This window comes from Malaya genurostris, chromosome 3 (genome assembly GCF_030247185.1).
Source record: "Malaya genurostris strain Urasoe2022 chromosome 3, Malgen_1.1, whole genome shotgun sequence".
Taxonomy (NCBI): domain Eukaryota; kingdom Metazoa; phylum Arthropoda; class Insecta; order Diptera; family Culicidae; genus Malaya; species Malaya genurostris.
Genome location: NC_080572.1, coordinates 103,052,800 through 103,072,050, shown reverse-complemented (window position 1 = coordinate 103,072,050; position 19,251 = coordinate 103,052,800). Strand labels below are relative to the sequence as shown.

The 19,251-nt window shown below is 37.9% G+C and overlaps 1 protein-coding gene across 1 annotated transcript; it reads left to right on the top strand.

Moving 5' to 3' along the window:
* Positions 1-11,573: 11,573 nt before the first annotated feature.
* Positions 11,574-13,799, top strand: LOC131438224 (transmembrane protease serine 9-like). Its single transcript, XM_058608096.1, has 7 exons — positions 11,574-11,763; positions 11,824-11,918; positions 11,967-12,076; positions 12,149-12,563; positions 12,622-12,805; positions 12,865-13,439; positions 13,496-13,799. Exons 1-7 carry the CDS (start codon positions 11,625-11,627, stop codon positions 13,682-13,684), a joined length of 1,707 nt encoding a protein of 568 aa, XP_058464079.1. The 5' UTR covers positions 11,574-11,624; the 3' UTR covers positions 13,685-13,799.
* The last annotated feature ends 5,452 nt before the right edge of the window (positions 13,800-19,251 follow it).

The window sequence follows — 19,251 nt, the reverse complement described above, 5'->3', positions numbered from 1 at the left end:
TTCGGGAGTAATTTCTGGTGAACTCGTCGGATTGTGCAGTGTGTTGAAAGGCGCTTATAATTCTGATCAACCAAGACAAGAGGTCGCAACTTTCTTCTAAATTTTTACTGGCAGCTATATTATTTTTTTCTTGAATCTATATCTATCTATCTATATCTAATCTTGGCAATGAAACCGTAGACTGTTACTAATTTTAATAGGTATCGAATTCACTCAAACTTTAGAAAAATTTTCCGAGGCCCGGAGGACCGAATGTCATATACCAATCGATTCAGTTCGACGAATTGAGCAAATGTCCGTGTGTGTGTGTGTGTGTGTGTATGTGTGTGTATGTGTGCGTGTCTGTATGTGTGTTTTCAACAAAGAGGTCGAGATCTCAGAGATGGCTGAACCGATTTTGATCAAACTAGTCGCAAATGAAAGGTCTCCCCGTCACTCAAAACGCTACTGAGTGGTTTTGAGATCGGATGTTTATTTTTTGAATTATATTTATATCAAAATTTTCAGTTTTTTGACACTATCTGTCACAATTGACCTTGAAAACCGAATATGTTTTCAGACTTAGATGTCGCACGGTAATACCTATCCAACAAGCCATAGATTGTTAACATCCGTCCATTTTTAACGGAGATAGCGAAATTTTTGTGTGAGCGACTTTTCCCCCTATTCCAGCAGTGGGAGTTTTGAGCGCTGGCAAAGAAATGCATGGGAGCAACGTAAAACACGATTTATTATATTGTAACATACAATTGTTCCTAAGTACCAAAAAGACTGTGTATAGCATACTTTTTCATGACATTTTGTTCCGAATCGATTTTAGCACGGTTCGTTTTTGGCAACATAATTGTTCGAATATGACATACGTAAACCAGATGATGGCAGAATGTTCGAATTGAAAGTAATTCCATAAATATATTGTTTTAAACTACTTGCAGCAATAAATGCTTGAATAACATAACTCCCACATACCATTCGAATCAGTTCGTCGAGATCAGCAAATGCGTGTGAGACAAATAATTTCACTCAATTTTTTACCTTTTTTCGAAGATGACTCAACCGTTTTCTACAAAATCTTGCTTTTCAGTTAGATCCAACTTCTGGTTTCGGGGATACAGGGTGATTAGTATAAAAATGTCTATTTCACATAAATTAACCCGATAATTAGCAGATTTGGATAGTCGATAACCAAATAAACCTATTTCAGTTTTAGTGATATTCCGTTTTCGATTCGGAAGGCAGCCAAAAATTTAATTTGTACTACGATTTCTCAAAGATGTCTACACTGATTTTCAAACATTTTGAAACAAATGTAAACTATACAGCCACTCAGGTGAACTTATCTGACTTCGGCCATACCGATTTTTGAATTCCGGTTCCAGTATCGAATTGTTTCTCAAAGCTCAATCGTTTTCTCAAAAACAGCCAAATCGAATTTCAGAAACAAAAATTAAAATTAAAATAAACTTATAGTCCCATACAAAATTAATTAATTTTATCCAATTCTGACTTCCGATTCTGGAATTACAGGATAATGAATTTTTAAAATTCAAACCGATATAGAAGATGACAATCCCGAAAAAATTTAATGTTGGACTCAAAACTATTGCAATTTATTCGTCATATGGCCATACGAATCGGTTTGGGTTATACTGGTTCCTGAATACCGGCTCTGGAAGTACCTTAAATTACCATAAACTCTAAAGTGGAACTTACTTCGACATATCAAGGAATGTTTAATCGTTTGTCCCACTTTAAGATTCAAATTCGATCCAATTTGCTTTACAGAATAATGAGTGATTAAAATCTCAAATTGTCGCTTAGAACGACGGTCTTTAAAATAATGTCATGAAAACTGAAACACCGAAAAATATTCATGCAGAAAACACATGCGGATTGATAAAAAAAAGATATCATCTCACTGCTAGGTGAATAAGGAACGTTTTTTATTTAATTTAGGCGATGATCGCGTAAAAAAAAGTTTTTTCATAATGAAAGAAATCTCTATTTATATACATATACAAAACAATTGAATTGAATATTGTAAAATGTACATTAATGAATTGTTCAGTTTCAAAGAATCTAAATAAGATCGGGGGCATCCAAGAATTATCTAGAAAGCAAATATTGTACATAGTAACTTTTATATGACTATTGAGTGCGGAAAATTGACATACTGTGATAAGATCTTTAGAAGAACTTGCACAGCCAAAACCTCCTCCGAAAAGGCCTTAAGTTCTACCAACGTAACCGATGCTCCATCCAAAAACTACCTGGAGTAAAGGCCTTAAGATCTACCAGTGTAACAAAGTGCATTAACGACCTTATCGTTCTCGGTCCATATTCGTGATGTCACATGCGATCAATAGGACAATTGTGATTGCTCTATGCCATCCAAAAACTACCTGAAGTTGTAGCTCTAGGACTATGACCAGCATTGAAAAACTGTACCTAGACTGCTGAATGCTCGAGTAGATCCTAAGACCTGTTTTCAGGTCCAAGTAGACCAAGTAGATGAATTTACCAGTAAATTTAAAAATAATTGCACCTCGTTTCGCCATTTTGAAAAAATACTTATGAAATTGAAAAACTTTCACTTATCGCGCTGTGGAACTAAAAGTGGGATCTGGATCAACTTTTCGAGGACTTTACAAAGAATTTCAAGACCTTTTATTTTCATCTTAGTTTTAAAAAAATCTATTAAGAAATTTCCGAGAAAATTGAGTGCGAATTTTCTCATAGATTGGCACATATTGCTTATAAATCCGAAACCGGAAGTCGGATCGGGATACAATTTAATAGCGTTCTATGGAACTTCTAAGACTTTTCATTTGAATCAGAGTTTGTGAAAATTGGTTCAGCCATCTCTGAGTAAATCGAGTGACATTATTTGTCACATACACACAGACATACTCACATGCACACATACACACACAGACATTTTGTGATCTCGACGAACTGAGTCAAATGGTATATGTCACTTGGTTCTCTGGACCTCCGTTCAAAAGTTGGTTTTCATAGTGATTGCATAGCCTATCTATATGAGAAACTCAAACCGAAGGTTATCACGATAGATTTTAAGTTTCTCAATCATTATTGAGGTCTTTTGACAATCTTTATACAAATCGACAAATGCTTAAATTCAAGTCAGTATTAGACTACGTTAGTTTAGATATTCAAAAAAAAATCGGTTGAGCGTCAACGAAGACCCAATCATTTAAAAATACCGTTCCGACTGCTTTCGAAGCGTTAATCAAGCTTGATAGTCAAATTACTGACACTTCAAACTCATAAGATTTAAAATATATCTAACCTACTAGCCTATCCGACATATCGCACTTTTAACTACAAGCAACAGTTGAGCTTGAGCCAATTTGAAGAACAAATTCTGAGAATCTTAGGCTCATTTGAAAGTTACTAATGAATTTTTGATCAAGTTCATAGATCAAATGGCTGATACATTGCATTTTCAAATGTTGAGAAACTTTTATGACCTATGCGACGTAATGACATTCATCCTAATAATGTACGGCACTATGATGATGGCTCAAGATATTTGTTTTAAATTGTGGCAGAGTAAAACAGTGCTCTGCAATTCAAATACACCGCGTTACGATTCAACTATAACTTACTCTAGACTATTTTTTTCTAATCCCATACACCCTAACACGCGCTAACCAGCAACCTTGGCGTGGAAAGTACCACTGATAGCTTAGCATCCGATTTCCATTGCCGTTTGTGTCGTTTTTTGCTCAAACCTCCTTTTGCAGACCACTGCGCATTGCAATACACACATTCGTACCCGTTTTCAGCGTAGAAAGGAAACAGCAAGGCCACCGTGTTTGGTCAGCTTTCTTCCAGCTCTCACAGACTGTATTCCGGGCTGCCTGAACGGTTCGCTGGAGGAAATAATTGCCACGCGCCTCACAACATCTCGCAGCCGTCGGTTGCCGTCGTCGACGAAGCATTCCACCGAGGTTCGCTGTCTGGTGAGGCACAGCGAGAACCGCTTCGATCTCGGAAGGGAAGAAGATCCATCTCGGGCTAAGGAACGGCTGCGGAGGGTGATAAATATACATTTAGCATTTTATTTTTCTTTTTTTCGCTGTTAGGGCTAAAATGAAGACGAATTGGCCTTGTAGGAGGTGTGGATGTTCCATCGAAAACCACGCGAGTCAGGAAACGAGGGATGATTTGTTTTGTCAGGTCAGAGGCAATCGATAAGAAAGATTGGAATTGTGCTAAGCAGCAATGGCTGCCAGTAGCATAGAAGTTTACTTCCTATCTCTAGATCTGGATTTCCAAAACCAACTGCTCGATATTGGGGTGAAATTAGATACGATTTATGTGCTCTTATTACAATCGAAGAAGATACGATCTTGAAATGTTACTCTCTATAGGTTTGATTGGAGGGCGCGTGTTACGCTTTCCTGATTTTATTCTTCCTGTGAAATCAATTGGTAGAAATAAATTATTTGAAAAAGTTAGTGCTTTATGACTATCTTATCTAAAACGTTATATAATATTCAAAAGATAAAGTCCTGAATGTGAATTTCGTTTTTTTTTCAATATTACCATGACAGAAAAATGCAGTTCTTACGGCCCTTCGTAAAAATAAAGTCAGGATTTTCAGTGAAAATTAATTAGTTTAAACGATTAAATATTCTTTGAATAGTTTACTAAAATCCTGTTACTATCCACCAAGTGGTGACAGAATGCCGTTGGGATTCTTCAAAACTTTTCTTTGAATCTTGAATAAGATCATGCTCTAAATGACGGCTTAGAATTTTAAACACACTCACCCTTGCGGAACGGAAAGTAGGATCCGGACAAAATCCAATAGTAAGGAGTGTATCGAAAATAAGCTATCCACAAATTTTTCTTTCAAATTATGATAAAAAACGATATTTTATTCAAACTAAAAATTGATCCGTTATTGTACGAGGTTAAACTTGAGTATAATGAAAACCGAATGAAATTTAAGTTATTCCTTCAAGAATTTTCGAACTTTTGATCGAACGCTCTTCATCAAGTTCCGGACAAATGTTGCATCGCATTTTTAGGACGCTTGAGACCAAATTTTTTTGAACTCCTGCATGTTCCCAGCTGCCTTACCAGTCTTCCTGAAGACCCTCTTCACAATTGCCCAGTAACGTTCGATGGGTCGAAGCTGAGGGCAATTTGTTGTATTAATATTTTTTTCAACGAAATGTATACCCTTTTCGCAAGCCAATTGAGAGTGGTTTTGGTATAGTGAGCCGACGCTAAATCCTACCAAAACAGTGGAGGTGTACTATGCTTCTTATATAACGGCAGCAATCTCTCCTGGAGATACTCAGATCGATAGATTTCTGCATTTATAGTTCCGGTAGTGTAAAAAATGGTTGTCTTCAAACCACAGGAACATATTGCTTGCCATACCAGTATCTTTCGATCGAGTTTCTCTACTTGTTTCGACCTGTCCGCATCGCACACATCCTCCCCAACAACGACAGTTAAGCATTGTGGACCTGAAAGGATTTTTGAGTCCTCCTTTGCATATGTCCCATCGTTCATCAAAACGCATGCATCCGGACACTGCAAAAGACGCGAATACAATTTCCGGGCCCTAGTTGCTGCTCGCTTCTTCTGTTCTACACTTTGTTTCGAGATTTTCTGCTTCTTGTAAGTCTTCGGGTGATTTCGCCTCTTGATATGCTGGATCATTCCGACACTCGTTCCTGCTTTTTTGGTCAAATCACGTATTGACATTGATTTTTTCTTCAAGACTAGAGGTACCACTTTCTGGACTAGTTTCGGGTTGGAAAAACCGGGTTTTCTGCCTCTTCCTGGTAGCTCATCCAACGAATAGTGTTCTCCAAACTTATTAATGATGGTTTTACCGCTGGCATGATGAATTCCAAACCGCTTTGCCAATTTCCGCATAGTATTACCCTTCTCACTTAGTCATGTGTCCAGAACCTTAATTTACACTTCCTTTTCAATACGCGACATTTTGAAAACGCGGAATATCAACCACACAAACAAGTAAACATACGAAAGCTAACAGCCAAACACACAGCATGCTGTGATCTAAACATAAAAATACATCACAAATACAAGCGTACAACACGAATGTATGCAGATAGCTTATTTTCGATACACTCCTTAGCTTATGGGATCTTTAGACCATTTCCAACCGAATCAGGGAAGTGATATAGTTGGAATCGGCTCGTTTGTCCAGAAACTAACATAATCTACTAATTGAAACAGGTTCACTCTTTGAGCCAAATTTAGATTTTTACCTTTCTCTATAGAAAGGTAATAGCATTGCTGGAAAACCGACTTTCGAACGGAGCCTCGGAGACCAATAGTATTATATACCATTCGACTCATCGCAACAAGATCGAAAAATGTCTTTATATTTATGTATGTATGTGTGTGCTTCTTTAAAAGCATTTTTCTCACGCTAAATTTTCTCGAAGATGGGAGAACTGACTTCAACAAATTTGGGCGCATTTGACAGCTACTATTGGGCCATTGATCAAGTTCAAAGATTATATGGCTGCGACTTCTTGTTCCGAATATATAATGGTATAAGTGACGTAACCGACAAAACGCGTTGTTTTCTTTCCTCTTCACTTTCTCCAAGATGGCTAAACCAATCTCAACAAACTTAGGCACGTTTGGAAGCTACTATTAGGACATTGATCAAGTACGGAAACCAAATAACCGTGACTTCTAGTTCCGGAGATATAATGGTATAATTGACGTAACCAACTAAACGCACTTTTTCTCGAATCAGGGTCATTTCGCGAAAGCCATTTCACCGAAAGCCGTTTCGCCGAAAGCCATTTCGCCGGAGGGATCATTTCGCCGAATGACATCTCGCCGAATGGGCAACTTCACCGAATGCCATTTCGCCGAAAGCCATTTCGCGAAAAGGGTCATTTCACCGAATCCTGCAGTTGTCTTAATATCGTAATTGGAATTGATCTAAAATAAAAACAAATGAAAAAAGATTGATTCTTGTACTCTTGAATAGCGATTGATTCATGAACCTCATAACGGATGTCTCAAGAAAACTTGTTGGCTCTTAGCTAATAAGCATCAAAGCAATTGCATAGGTTTATCTACCAGGCAAATGTATGTGGTATTTTCCGTTTACTAAGAGAAAATGAAAAAAAAATCTAATGCGGTTTCGCCACTTCGTTTTGGTTCGTGTGCTGTCCGACCTCGCTACCGCTCGTTCGGACCTAACTAAACCAAAGGAACCCAGCTTTGAGTAGACCGGGCAAACGAAACGGTTACAGGTTTGTATGCCAACTCAGCTGGCGTCGCCTCGGTGGCTTTGTGCCGCCGAATCATCTTGGCTTCGGTTATGTGGCTGTGCAACATCAGTTATACAGGAACCATATTAACACAAAAAAAAAATAATAATATGATAACCCCTTGGGCGCAATGTTCCTTTCGGCGAAATGTCCCTTTTGACGAAATAACTTTCGATGAAATGGCTTACGACGAAGTGACCTGTTCCCCTTTTCCTTCGCTCAATTCTCTATCGATTTATACAAAGCTAGGTTCATTTGGAAACTACTATTGGTTCATTGAACAGGTTCAAATGGTTGTCACAGTTTCGGTGATATAATGACAAAAGTGACGTAAACGTCAAAAGTCATCGCCGCTCAATTTTTATGTATATGGACTAACCGATATCAGTAATCTTATGCTTGTTCAAGAATAAACTTGGGCTGTAAGTCGATTCCAAAGATGATATGACTGACATTTCATATTTCGGCGATATAATCGTACAAATGACGTAATCTACAACATATTTTTTCTCTATTCATATAATTATTTCAGATAGACAAACCTATGATCACGTTCAAATGTATTATTGCTAATACGCTTGGTTTGAGAAATGTTGCCGAATATGTGACATAAACGATGAAGCATGCAACTACCAGAATCGATCTGAATAAATTGATGTCAAAAATGAGTCAAAATTAGTGTCCGAAATCATATTAATAGAAAGGCAAATAATATTTAAATGAGAGAATGTCGATGAAAGAGAAAGGCATTATCACATCACTAAGTGGGTTAAGTTTTTTTTTCGTTTTTTTGCACTGTTTTACTTTGTTCAATTCTACAGAGTCTTGATTCAAATGAATGGGTTTATAGACCCTGAATTTTGCTCCCCGTTTCGGAATTGTGGAGTGATATTCCAACTCACCTTGTTTTCTTTGAACCGGCTAAACCGATTTTCATAAAATTAGATTCAAATGATCAGACTTGTGGGTAGGGTCTAAATGATGTAAAAAAAAACAACATTCTTTAGATATTTTCAGAACTATTGTTCAACAAGAAAAACTCAACCGTTTTCCATAATACAAAGCATCATTCAAACAACATTTTGTATTTTTTTCGTGGAAAAATATAAATAAATAAGTCAGTGAAGAGGTATTTTTGCGAACGTTTCTTAAAAATCTTGATTTGCGGTGTCCACTGCGAATCTCATCGCAGACTAATCAGAAGTCAACAAATCAAAGTAGTATAGATGAAGTAGATGTTTTTCTAGACCCCAACGTTTCTGTTTGTTTTTTTTTTCTTTCAATGTTTTCAATTTTTGGTGGTTGTTTAAAGTCAAAACTACGATTTTTCACGAAAAAAACCACCATTTTGTAGCTACAAACCGCCAGTTTGTTGTAACAAACAACGAAAAGAAAAACGTAAGGGTCTGGTACATGTAAAAAGTGTGTGTAAAATTTGAAAAAAAAATTGGAACAGTAGTTTTTGAATGACGATGGACACGGACTTTCAAAACCTGCCTTCGAAAATAAAATCAATAAATCGTTAAACCATAAGACCTTTCATTTGAACCTAAGTTTGTGAAAATTGCCAAGGCATTTCTCAGAAAAGTGAGTTCTATTTTGGAATGCATGACCACCATTGTTGGTGCAACCGAAATCCTTAGGAACATATGACCCCATTTTCCGGTGCTTCTGGAACCGGAAGCCGGGAACCAGGATATCCGGAATCTATTTGATTGAATATCTATTAACAATTACAACAGATTGAAATAGTTATGAGTTCAGCTAGATAACTTTATACATAGTTTGCTTAAATAACTTTATACATAGTCCAGTTTTAAGAGATTATATACAACTTTCAACACTCTTCACCCTGTAATTCTGAAACCGGAAGTCAGATCCTGATAAAATTCAGGAATTTTATATGGGACCACAAAACCTTTTTTTTTTTGCTTTTAACTTTTAGAAAATCGGTAAACCATTTCGCTGATAAGATTATTAGACACATACACACAGACATTACTCAACTCGATGAGCTGATTCGAATGGTATATGACACTCGATTCAAATGTTAGTTTTCACAGTGATTGCCTAAACTTTACATATGAGAAAGCCGAAGGTAGTTTTTTTTCAAAGCTGGTTCCTAAACTATTTCAATTAGTAGTGTTTTGATGTTTTTTTATGTACTATTCTTCTCAACTCGACCAGATCGGGAAATATCTGCGTGTACATTTCCACTCTTGATTTATTTGCTCAATTTTCTCGGAGGTAACTGAACATGTTATAACAAGCTTAGACTCGTTTGTACGCCACTATTTGACTTTAAATCAAGTTCGAAGATCACTTGATTAACACTTCCGGCTCTGGAGATATAATCGAATACGTGACGTAACAAACAAATGACGATTTTATTCTATCCGCATATTTTGTTCAGATTCGGCCAAAGATTAGGATGAAATTTATTTATGCAGATACCTTCAGTAAGTGTCGTAAGTGCTTAAGCACACTGCATTCCCGGAAAAATTCAGAACAATTCGCAATATGTATGAGCAGAAGTAAACTTGGCAATCCATAAGGGATGTCAAACAATCTGTTAAAACCTTTTAAGGTCGATACAGAAAGGGTTCATTCACTTCAGGAGGAACGAAGTACCCCTCTGACTATAACTCCTTACCACATTGGATAAGAAAAGATAGATTATTCTTCAATTTTAGTTCCCCATACACAGATTCAACCATCTATGGAGAACCAAAAACACGGATACGTAGTTGCGTCAATGTGGGACAGTTACATATCAGATGCTATGAAGTACGCAATCACACTTACACAAATCACAAAAATAATACTCATCACGCTCAATAGTAGCCATGTGATAGTTGAGTTTGCAATGTCCAATCAGAACTCTAACAAGAATCCTGAAATGATGTTTGGAAAAATTCAATAGACATTTTGACATTTCCAGATTTAAATCTGGTAAAAATACTGTTGTCTGAGCGCAAGCTTGCAAGCTGCGCCAGTAGTTGGCATGCTTGGATGCAGCTCAAGAACAAATCTTAAGCTTCACCCAACTAGTTGACAGTGATAAAACTGGATCTTTCGTTCATGGTACCAACTCGTCCGAGATAGTTGATGACTGACAATTTCCAGCATCCGGATTTTCAACGGCGGGTGAAATCTCAACTGCATCTTCCATCTTATGAGGTCCTGTCTCGTAGGATGAAGATGCCATAGTTAGATAATCCCACATTTGAAATTCAGATACTTGAGTGAATTTTGTCCCGGGTTGGCGGTTCAATGCATAGGACGCTGGTCATACAAGCCAGTTGTCGTATGTTCGAGCCCCGACCTGGAAGGATTCTTAGTGTCAGTAGGATCCATAGTACTAGCCATGCAATGATTCTGTACACTAAGAATCGGCTGTGAAGTCTGTTAAAAACAGAATGGCCAAATTCCACAAAAGCAATGTAATGCCAAGACTTTGCTTTGCTTGAGTGAATTACGCAGCCATCTCAACAAACCTTACCAAAAGCTTTTTACTTTGCAGAATCCCCAAACGACCCGTAATCGTCAGTGTTGAAGAGAGATAAGAAAGATTATGTAGGATATCACTGATGAACTAACACTATAAACAACTAAATATTGTATGAGAGCAAATAAATATAAATGAATTTACTATTGATGCCTTTAGATCCACCGGTATTCATATAATATGAAAAATATGAATATGCCTAAAAATAGACATATTTTCTGTCTATGCCTTGAATTCGTCACTCTAACTGTGACACGGAGTTTTGAGCTCCGCAAGGACAAAGACCACAATTGTACCGTCTTTTTTAGACTCCTGCAGTCATTCAGTCATCGGCACGGAAATACATCCTGACTTGCTAGCTACCGTTTCAGTGGACATGCAACAGGAGACCAAACCCTGTAGTAACATTCGAGCTTCTAACCAAATATAAAATCCCAGTCTTGTACAAAATAATTAATATCGCTAGAAATGCTGTTTTGTAAAATTTAAAAAAATTATTTTTGTCCACACTAAGAAAAACACTTGATAACAAAAAAATGTGTGCCCAACAATTTCATTGGGGCCAAGGCCGTCACAACTGGAAATCAACCGTAAATATGAAGCACATTGTTAGTACGAACGAAACCTGTTTCATTCATCATCATCTCACGCGGTAGAACTTATCCGCACGGGGATGTACACAAATATTAAAAAGCGAAACCACACACGAACACCTTAGTCGTGGTCAAGCGGGTCATCTTTGAAATTCTGCTAATCGTACAACAGTACTGCTTGTAGTCTCGTGTCGGTTCGAATTGCACAAACGAACAATGCGATATTTTCTGCTAAATGGTAGAGTTTACATATCAGTCGGTTTACTGCTCTATTTAAAGTTTGTCATTTGTTCCGAACAACTATATTTCACTGATACACCACCGAATGGGTACTTTGAACGCGAAACATTGGCAGGTTAGATCTAGCAATTAATTGTTATTTTTCTCTTTTAACCATAAGCAATATAATGTCCAGATTGTCCAATCCGTTTCTATTATGATCATTCCAAATTCAACGCCTTTTATGCTTTTGGAGGCCAACGAGCTTACCAGGGAGAATTCCAGCACATGGTAAAAACTTGAGTTATTTTCGTTCTGTTACTAATACTATGAACTCAGGTTGCCATCGGTTGGACTACTGAAGATAAAATACAATATTTATGTGGCGGTGCGCTAATATCCAAGAGATTTGTTCTGACAGCAGCTCACTGCGCTGTCAATGGCTATGGGTAAAGCAGTTCGGCACACCTAAATGATTGGTCCAAGTGATAATTTTTCGTGTGATTTTCGTATTTCTCCAGCAACGCACCAGATACGGTTCGGATTGGGGATACCGATTTAGGCAGTACGGCCGATGATATGTACGCTCAGCAGATATCAATTCGAGAGTTTCGTTCACACCCAAAATACAGACCTAGCAAGAAATACTTTGACATTGCACTCATTGAATTGACCAGAGATGTAGAGATGAACGATGCAGTCTGTCCAGCATGTCTCTGGCTCGAGAAAGATGTTCCGGCTGAATCAATGAGTGCCATCGGATTCGGGGCCACTGGTTTTGCGGAAGACTTAAGCCCAACCTTACAAAAAGTCACACTGTCCGCTATCAATGTAACTCATTGCAATGATCGAATACCATTTAGTCATCGGTCTTTACCGAACGGACTGGCATCGGAGCAGTTCTGTGCAGGAAGCGATAAAATGGACACATGTGAGGTAACACAATAAGATAGTGTAACGGATTACCACGATTTGTCATTCTCGTATTTTGCAGGGGGATTCGGGAGGTCCTATTCAGACTGAGCGGTTGGATGTAAACGGTGTACTGGTACCTCTTCTGGTCGGAATTGTTTCATTTGGAACGCCCTGTATGGAAGGATCGACAGGAGTTTATACGAGAGTATCGTCGTACTTAAACTGGATTGAAGAAGAAACGAAACGTCCTATGAGCTATTTAGGTAGATATACATAAAATGTTTCGCTCTTACAATTTTTATTCAACAGTTTTTCTTCCAAGCTTGCACTCGTACAAGCACATGTTCTAATCAGAAACAAAGAAAAATCAACATTGATAGCCCTCCATCGTCACCCTTTCATCGTTTGGGCCTTCTTTGGAATCATACTGATCAAAATTCCTTTGAATGTGGAGCAACGCTCATCGATTATCGATTTGCTATAACTTCTGCATTCTGCGCAAGAGATAAACGCGGATCCCCAAAGTACGTCACAGTTGACACTTTTGATGAAATTGTTGCGATCGAAAGCATCTACATCCATCCTGAATACAGCCCAAATCTACCACAAAACGATATTGCTCTACTCAAATTAAGTAAGTACATAAAACAGGGAACAGATATGCTACCAGCTTGCCTCTGGCGGGAAGAAGTGATTCATGCTCGGTATGGTAAGATGTACTATTCGGCTTATAGTACAGCATTGACGGGATCGGGCAGATATCTACCGGACAACAAGGTGCGCTACGTTATACAGTCCAGCATAGGTGATAACGGAAAGTGCTCGAATACCGAACACCAAGAAAAAAATCTGTTGTGTGCTAGTAACAAGATACCACTTATTCCAACGGTTTGCCAGGTCTGGTTACAATTTGACTAGCGAAACAATTGTACTAACTACTAGTATCATTACAGATGGATTATGGTGGTCCAATATCTAATATTGCATTCGTAGACTACTTACCATTTCTGTTCGGGGTGGTCTCAAATTTAAGTACAGGATGCGAGGATAATTTAATCGGAACTCGTATAAATCCCCACATAAGGTGGATCGAGGACATTGTGCTGGAACACAACACTGATCGTTTGATTTTCACACCATGATATGTGAGAGTGTAATATAAATAGTAGGGATCAAAATGATATTCTCCTTGGTACTTAATAAGACACAATGGAGATCAAAACTTATCAAAGTCAATTCTAATATTGTAACAAATAAATAGCTATAATATTTGAAACTGATTTTTTCCCAATTCATCCGAAATAATTCTCCAAAATGCAATTCCAATCGCAGAATGATTTGTTTGAATTGTTCTGAGCATAGAAAACAGATGTTCAAGTCAAGTTTCCTACAAGAGTAAAAGCGAATAAGTGCCTTTTAAAAAGTCCTCACCAACACGCAATAAAGCGAAAGCGAATTGCAAAAAAATTGGACGTGGGGTTATATGCTTGTGTAAGTTTTGCTGGAAGCAATGTATTTTTTAAAAAAATTCAAAACTCCATTAACTATCCCATTTGAGTCTGCATGCTTCAAGTTGTCATCATGTACGAATCAAGATTACAACATTACAAACCACGCGTGCAGGTACCTTCATGTATATTCATTGCATTTAATGACACTATCGTTAGAATATTTAAAAACAAAACACTACAAGGCTATTAAACATCTTTTGTTTTTACTGTACCCTAGCAACGCACCGTCGAATGGGGTTAATCTGATATAACGTTTGTATTTAAGAAAACACTAGAGAGTTGGCATCACTGGGAGTTCGATGCGGTACCTAAGTGTTGTCCTAGAAAAAGTTTAATGAAAGATAAATAATAAAGTAATATATGTGTTTACAAAAATTTGAAAAAATCCGGTTCGTACCCGGTACTTTCTAAAATAACCGCACTCACCGCTTGGTGGAGCGCGAGATCAATTGCATTCTTATCATTTCGACTAAAGTATCCCATGAGTAGAACGGACTCCCCCCTATGGTGCTTTTTCAAGATCGAAAATTTTCAAACTTCAACCGCTGGGCAGCACCCCTTACCCATGTCCGATTTAGCTCAAATTTTGCATTTAAAAGTGATCCCAACATATTGGCACCCTTATATTCCTTAAAGCGGTAAAAACAACGTGTTTTGTCAGTTACGTCACTTATACCTTGTCAGTTACGTCACTTATACCTTGTCAGTTACGTCATTATATCTCCGGAACCAAAAGTCACAGCCATTTGGTCTTTGAACTTGATCAATGGTCCGATAGTACCTTTCAAACGAGCATAGGTTTGTTAAAATCGGTTCAACCATCTCTGAGAAAATTGAGCGCGTTAAAATACAACGCTTTTTGTCGGTTACGTCACTTATACAATCATATCTTCGGAACCAAAAGTCACAACCATTTGATCTTTGAACTTGATCAATCGCCCGACAGTAGCTTTCAAACGAGCCCAAGTTTGGTAAAATCGCTTCAGCCATCTCTGAGAAAACTGAGCGCGTTCAAATATCTTCGAAAAGTGCACACACATACACACACACGCAGACATTTTCCGATCTCGTCGAACTGAGTCGAATAGTATATAACACTATGGGTCTTCGAGGCTCCGTTCGAAAGTCGGGTTTTCCAGCAATTCTAATACCTTTCTATAGAGAAAAGCAAAACCTGTTTTAATCCACCTAGTGGTGTAATGATGCCTTTCTCATATCAATCATACTATCATATATAATACTGTGGTATTCTTCAAAATAATTTTCTTCGATTCTTGAAAGAATAACCGAAATCGGTTTGTTTGACCGTCTACTGATAAAAACTATCATTTGGAGAAGATTTAGAAAACTTTTTACGGTTTTTCACCCTTTCCAGTGATGGTATAACATTTTTAACACACGTTACCCTATATTGCCGGATCCGGATGAAATTCAGGAATTACGTATGGGACCACAGGGCCTTTCATTTGAACCTAAGTTTGTGAAAATCAGTCGCGCCATCTATGAGAAAAGTAAGAACACATATTTTCATTTTTTTGCACATTTTATCCCATAACTCCGGAACCGGAAATCGGATCCAAATAATATGCAGGAACTTTATATGGGACCACAAGACCTATCATTTTAATCTAAGTTTGTGAAAATCGGTTCAGCCATATCCGAGAAATGTTAGTGCAAAAAAACGTTACATACACACATAAGCACATACACACACACATACACACAGACTTTTTGAGTACTCGACGAATTGAGTCGAATGGTATATGACACTCGGCCCTCCGGGCCTCGGTTCAAAAGTCGGTTTTCACAGTGATTGCATAACCTTTCTATATGACAAAGGCAAAAAGATGGAGTGTGCAAAATTATAAAGAAGGGGATATAAGAAAATAAAATTCTGTCAAACAGCCAATGCTCAATGTCAAAATAAAACTCGAATTTCGGTTGAAAACCATGCTCAATGGTATTGCAAACAAGACTTTGTGAATCATAATCCTCAGAACCTGTTTTATTTACAAAATTGCAGATTGAGATAGGAAATTTGGGAATAGATGATATCAATTCCAGTCTTAGAAAAACATTGTAGGAAACTGCATTATACAATTAAAATAATGGACAGAAGCAACGCAGCATACAGGTAGGTAAAATAATGAGCTACAATTAAAATTAAAAACATTATATGATTATATATTTTGCAAAGTAATAACACCTGAAGGAAACGATTTGGACAAGGAGAGTAGAGTCGCTAACTCCTTGTTGCTAACATATTGTGGAATTTGGGCGGACTCTTCATCGCATTAATTTGGGTTTCCTGTCATCATAACGGCTTGCACGACGAGTGACTTCCCGATCAATATATCGTATCTAACCTATTTTTTATGCTTGATACAACATTTTAACATTTTAACTACTAAAGAGACCAAACTTGTAGCAGCACTTGCTAAGAAAACAGGTTTTTTGTAAACTTGTTATGGCTTTATTTAGGGGTTAACCTTATTTTGTGCTAGGGCACATAACCAATTTCACTATCTTTACGTTTCGTCTTAGACTCGTCAGTGCAGAGCAGTTCAAATTGAACTGCTTACTGCGAACTTAAACAGTTCAATTTGAACCGCTAAGCAGACGTAAAGTTATTGCTATTTGCAACACACTTGTAATAAGCACCGAAGTGCTAAGTCTTTCCTGACGTGCCGAACGAAAACAAGTTTCGACTAATACTGGCCGATTCAGATGGTCATTTAGGGGTTAACCTTATTTTGTGCTAGGGCACATAACCAATTTCACTATCTTTACGTTTCGTCTTAGACTCGTCAGTGCAGAGCAGTTCAAATTGAACTGCTTACTGCGAACTTAAACAGTTCAATTTGAACCGCTAAGCAGACGTAAAGTTATTGCTATTTGCAACACACTTGTAATAAGCACCGAAGTGCTAAGTCTTTCCTGACGTGCCGAACGAAAACAAGTTTCGACTAATACTGGCCGATTCAGATGGTCATTTAGGGGTTAACCTTATTTTGTGCTAGGGCACATAACCAATTTCACTATCTTTACGTTTCGTCTTAGACTCGTCAGTGCAGAGCAGTTCAAATTGAACTGCTTACTGCGAACTTAAACAGTTCAATTTGAACCGCTAAGCAGACGTAAAGTTATTGCTATTTGCAACACACTTGTAATAAGCACCGAAGTGCTAAGTCTTTCCTGACGTGCCGAACGAAAACAAGTTTCGACTAATACTGGCCGATTCAGATGGTCATTTAGGGGTTAACCTTATTTTGTGCTAGGGCACATAACCAATTTCACTATCTTTACGTTTCGTCTTAGACTCGTCAGTGCAGAGCAGTTCAAATTGAACTGCTTACTGCGAACTTAAACAGTTCAATTTGAACCGCTAAGCAGACGTAAAGTTATTGCTATTTGCAACACACTTGTAATAAGCACCGAAGTGCTAAGTCTTTCCTGACGTGCCGAACGAAAACAAGTTTCGACTAATACTGGCCGATTCAGATGGTCATTTCGGCACGTCAGGAAAGACTTAGCACTTCGGTGCTTATTACAAGTGTGTTGCAAATAGCAATAACTTTACGTCTGCTTAGCGGTTCAAATTGAACTGTTTAAGTTCGCAGTAAGCAGTTCAATTTGAACTGCTCTGCACTGACGAGTCTAAGACGAAACGTAAAGATAGTGAAATTGGTTATGTGCCCTAGCACAAAATAAGGTTAACCCCTAAATGACCATCTGAATCGGCCAGTATTAGTCGAAACTTGTTTTCGTTCGGCACGTCAGGAAAGACTTAGCACTTCGGTGCTTATTACAAGTGTGTTGCAAATAGCAATAACTTTACGTCTGCTTAGCGGTTCAAATTGAACTGTTTAAGTTCGCAGTAAGCAGTTCAATTTGAACTGCTCTGCACTGACGAGTCTAAGACGAAACGTAAAGATAGTGAAATTGGTTATGTGCCCTAGCACAAAATAAGGTTAACCCCTAAATGACCATCTGAATCGGCCAGTATTAGTCGAAACTTGTTTTCGTTCGGCACGTCAGGAAAGACTTAGCACTTCGGTGCTTATTACAAGTGTGTTGCAAATAGCAATAACTTTACGTCTGCTTAGCGGTTCAAATTGAACTGTTTAAGTTCGCAGTAAGCAGTTCAATTTGAACTGCTCTGCACTGACGAGTCTAAGACGAAACGTAAAGATAGTGAAATTGGTTATGTGCCCTAGCACAAAATAAGGTTAACCCCTAAATGACCATCTGAATCGGCCAGTATTAGTCGAAACTTGTTTTCGTTCGGCACGTCAGGAAAGACTTAGCACTTCGGTGCTTATTACAAGTGTGTTGCAAATAGCAATAACTTTACGTCTGCTTAGCGGTTCAAATTGAACTGTTTAAGTTCGCAGTAAGCAGTTCAATTTGAACTGCTCTGCACTGACGAGTCTAAGACGAAACGTAAAGATAGTGAAATTGGTTATGTGCCCTAGCACAAAATAAGGTTAACCCCTAAATGACCATCTGAATCGGCCAGTATTAGTCGAAACTTGTTTTCGTTCGGCACGTCAGGAAAGACTTAGCACTTCGGTGCTTATTACAAGTGTGTTGCAAATAGCAATAACTTTACGTCTGCTTAGCGGTTCAAATTGAACTGTTTAAGTTCGCAGTAAGCAGTTCAATTTGAACTGCTCTGCACTGACGAGTCTAAGACGAAACGTAAAGGTTGTTATGGCTTGTTGATTGGGTTATGTGATCATATCATTAAAAGGAACCAACATCCCTCTAGTGGTATGTAAAAGCGGGAACGATTGCTTGACGACCACATGTCGTTTCTATCCTTTTTCCATTACCCAAGGGGCGCTAAATTTTGTCTGTACTTTTACATGATTTAGCAGACTTAGAACAGTTTAGGAGAGATTGTGTGAGATTAGCAAGTGTGAGCACTGATGAGTCAAAAAAGAAAAATATCACATACATATCAGTTTAAGCAATTTTAAAAAGGATTGTGCTGGATTGAAAAGGTTTAGGAAGGATTGCACAGAACTAAAAAAGTTAACTAGAGATTACGCAGGCTTAGCTAGCTTAGAAAAGCTTACCAGTGATAGAAAAAAATTAAAAGGAACCCTGTGGGATTGGGTGAGACAGTTTCAGATTAGATGAATTTATTTGTTTGAGTTAGTCCAGAGTTTAGAATGATGTTAATACTTTTAGTA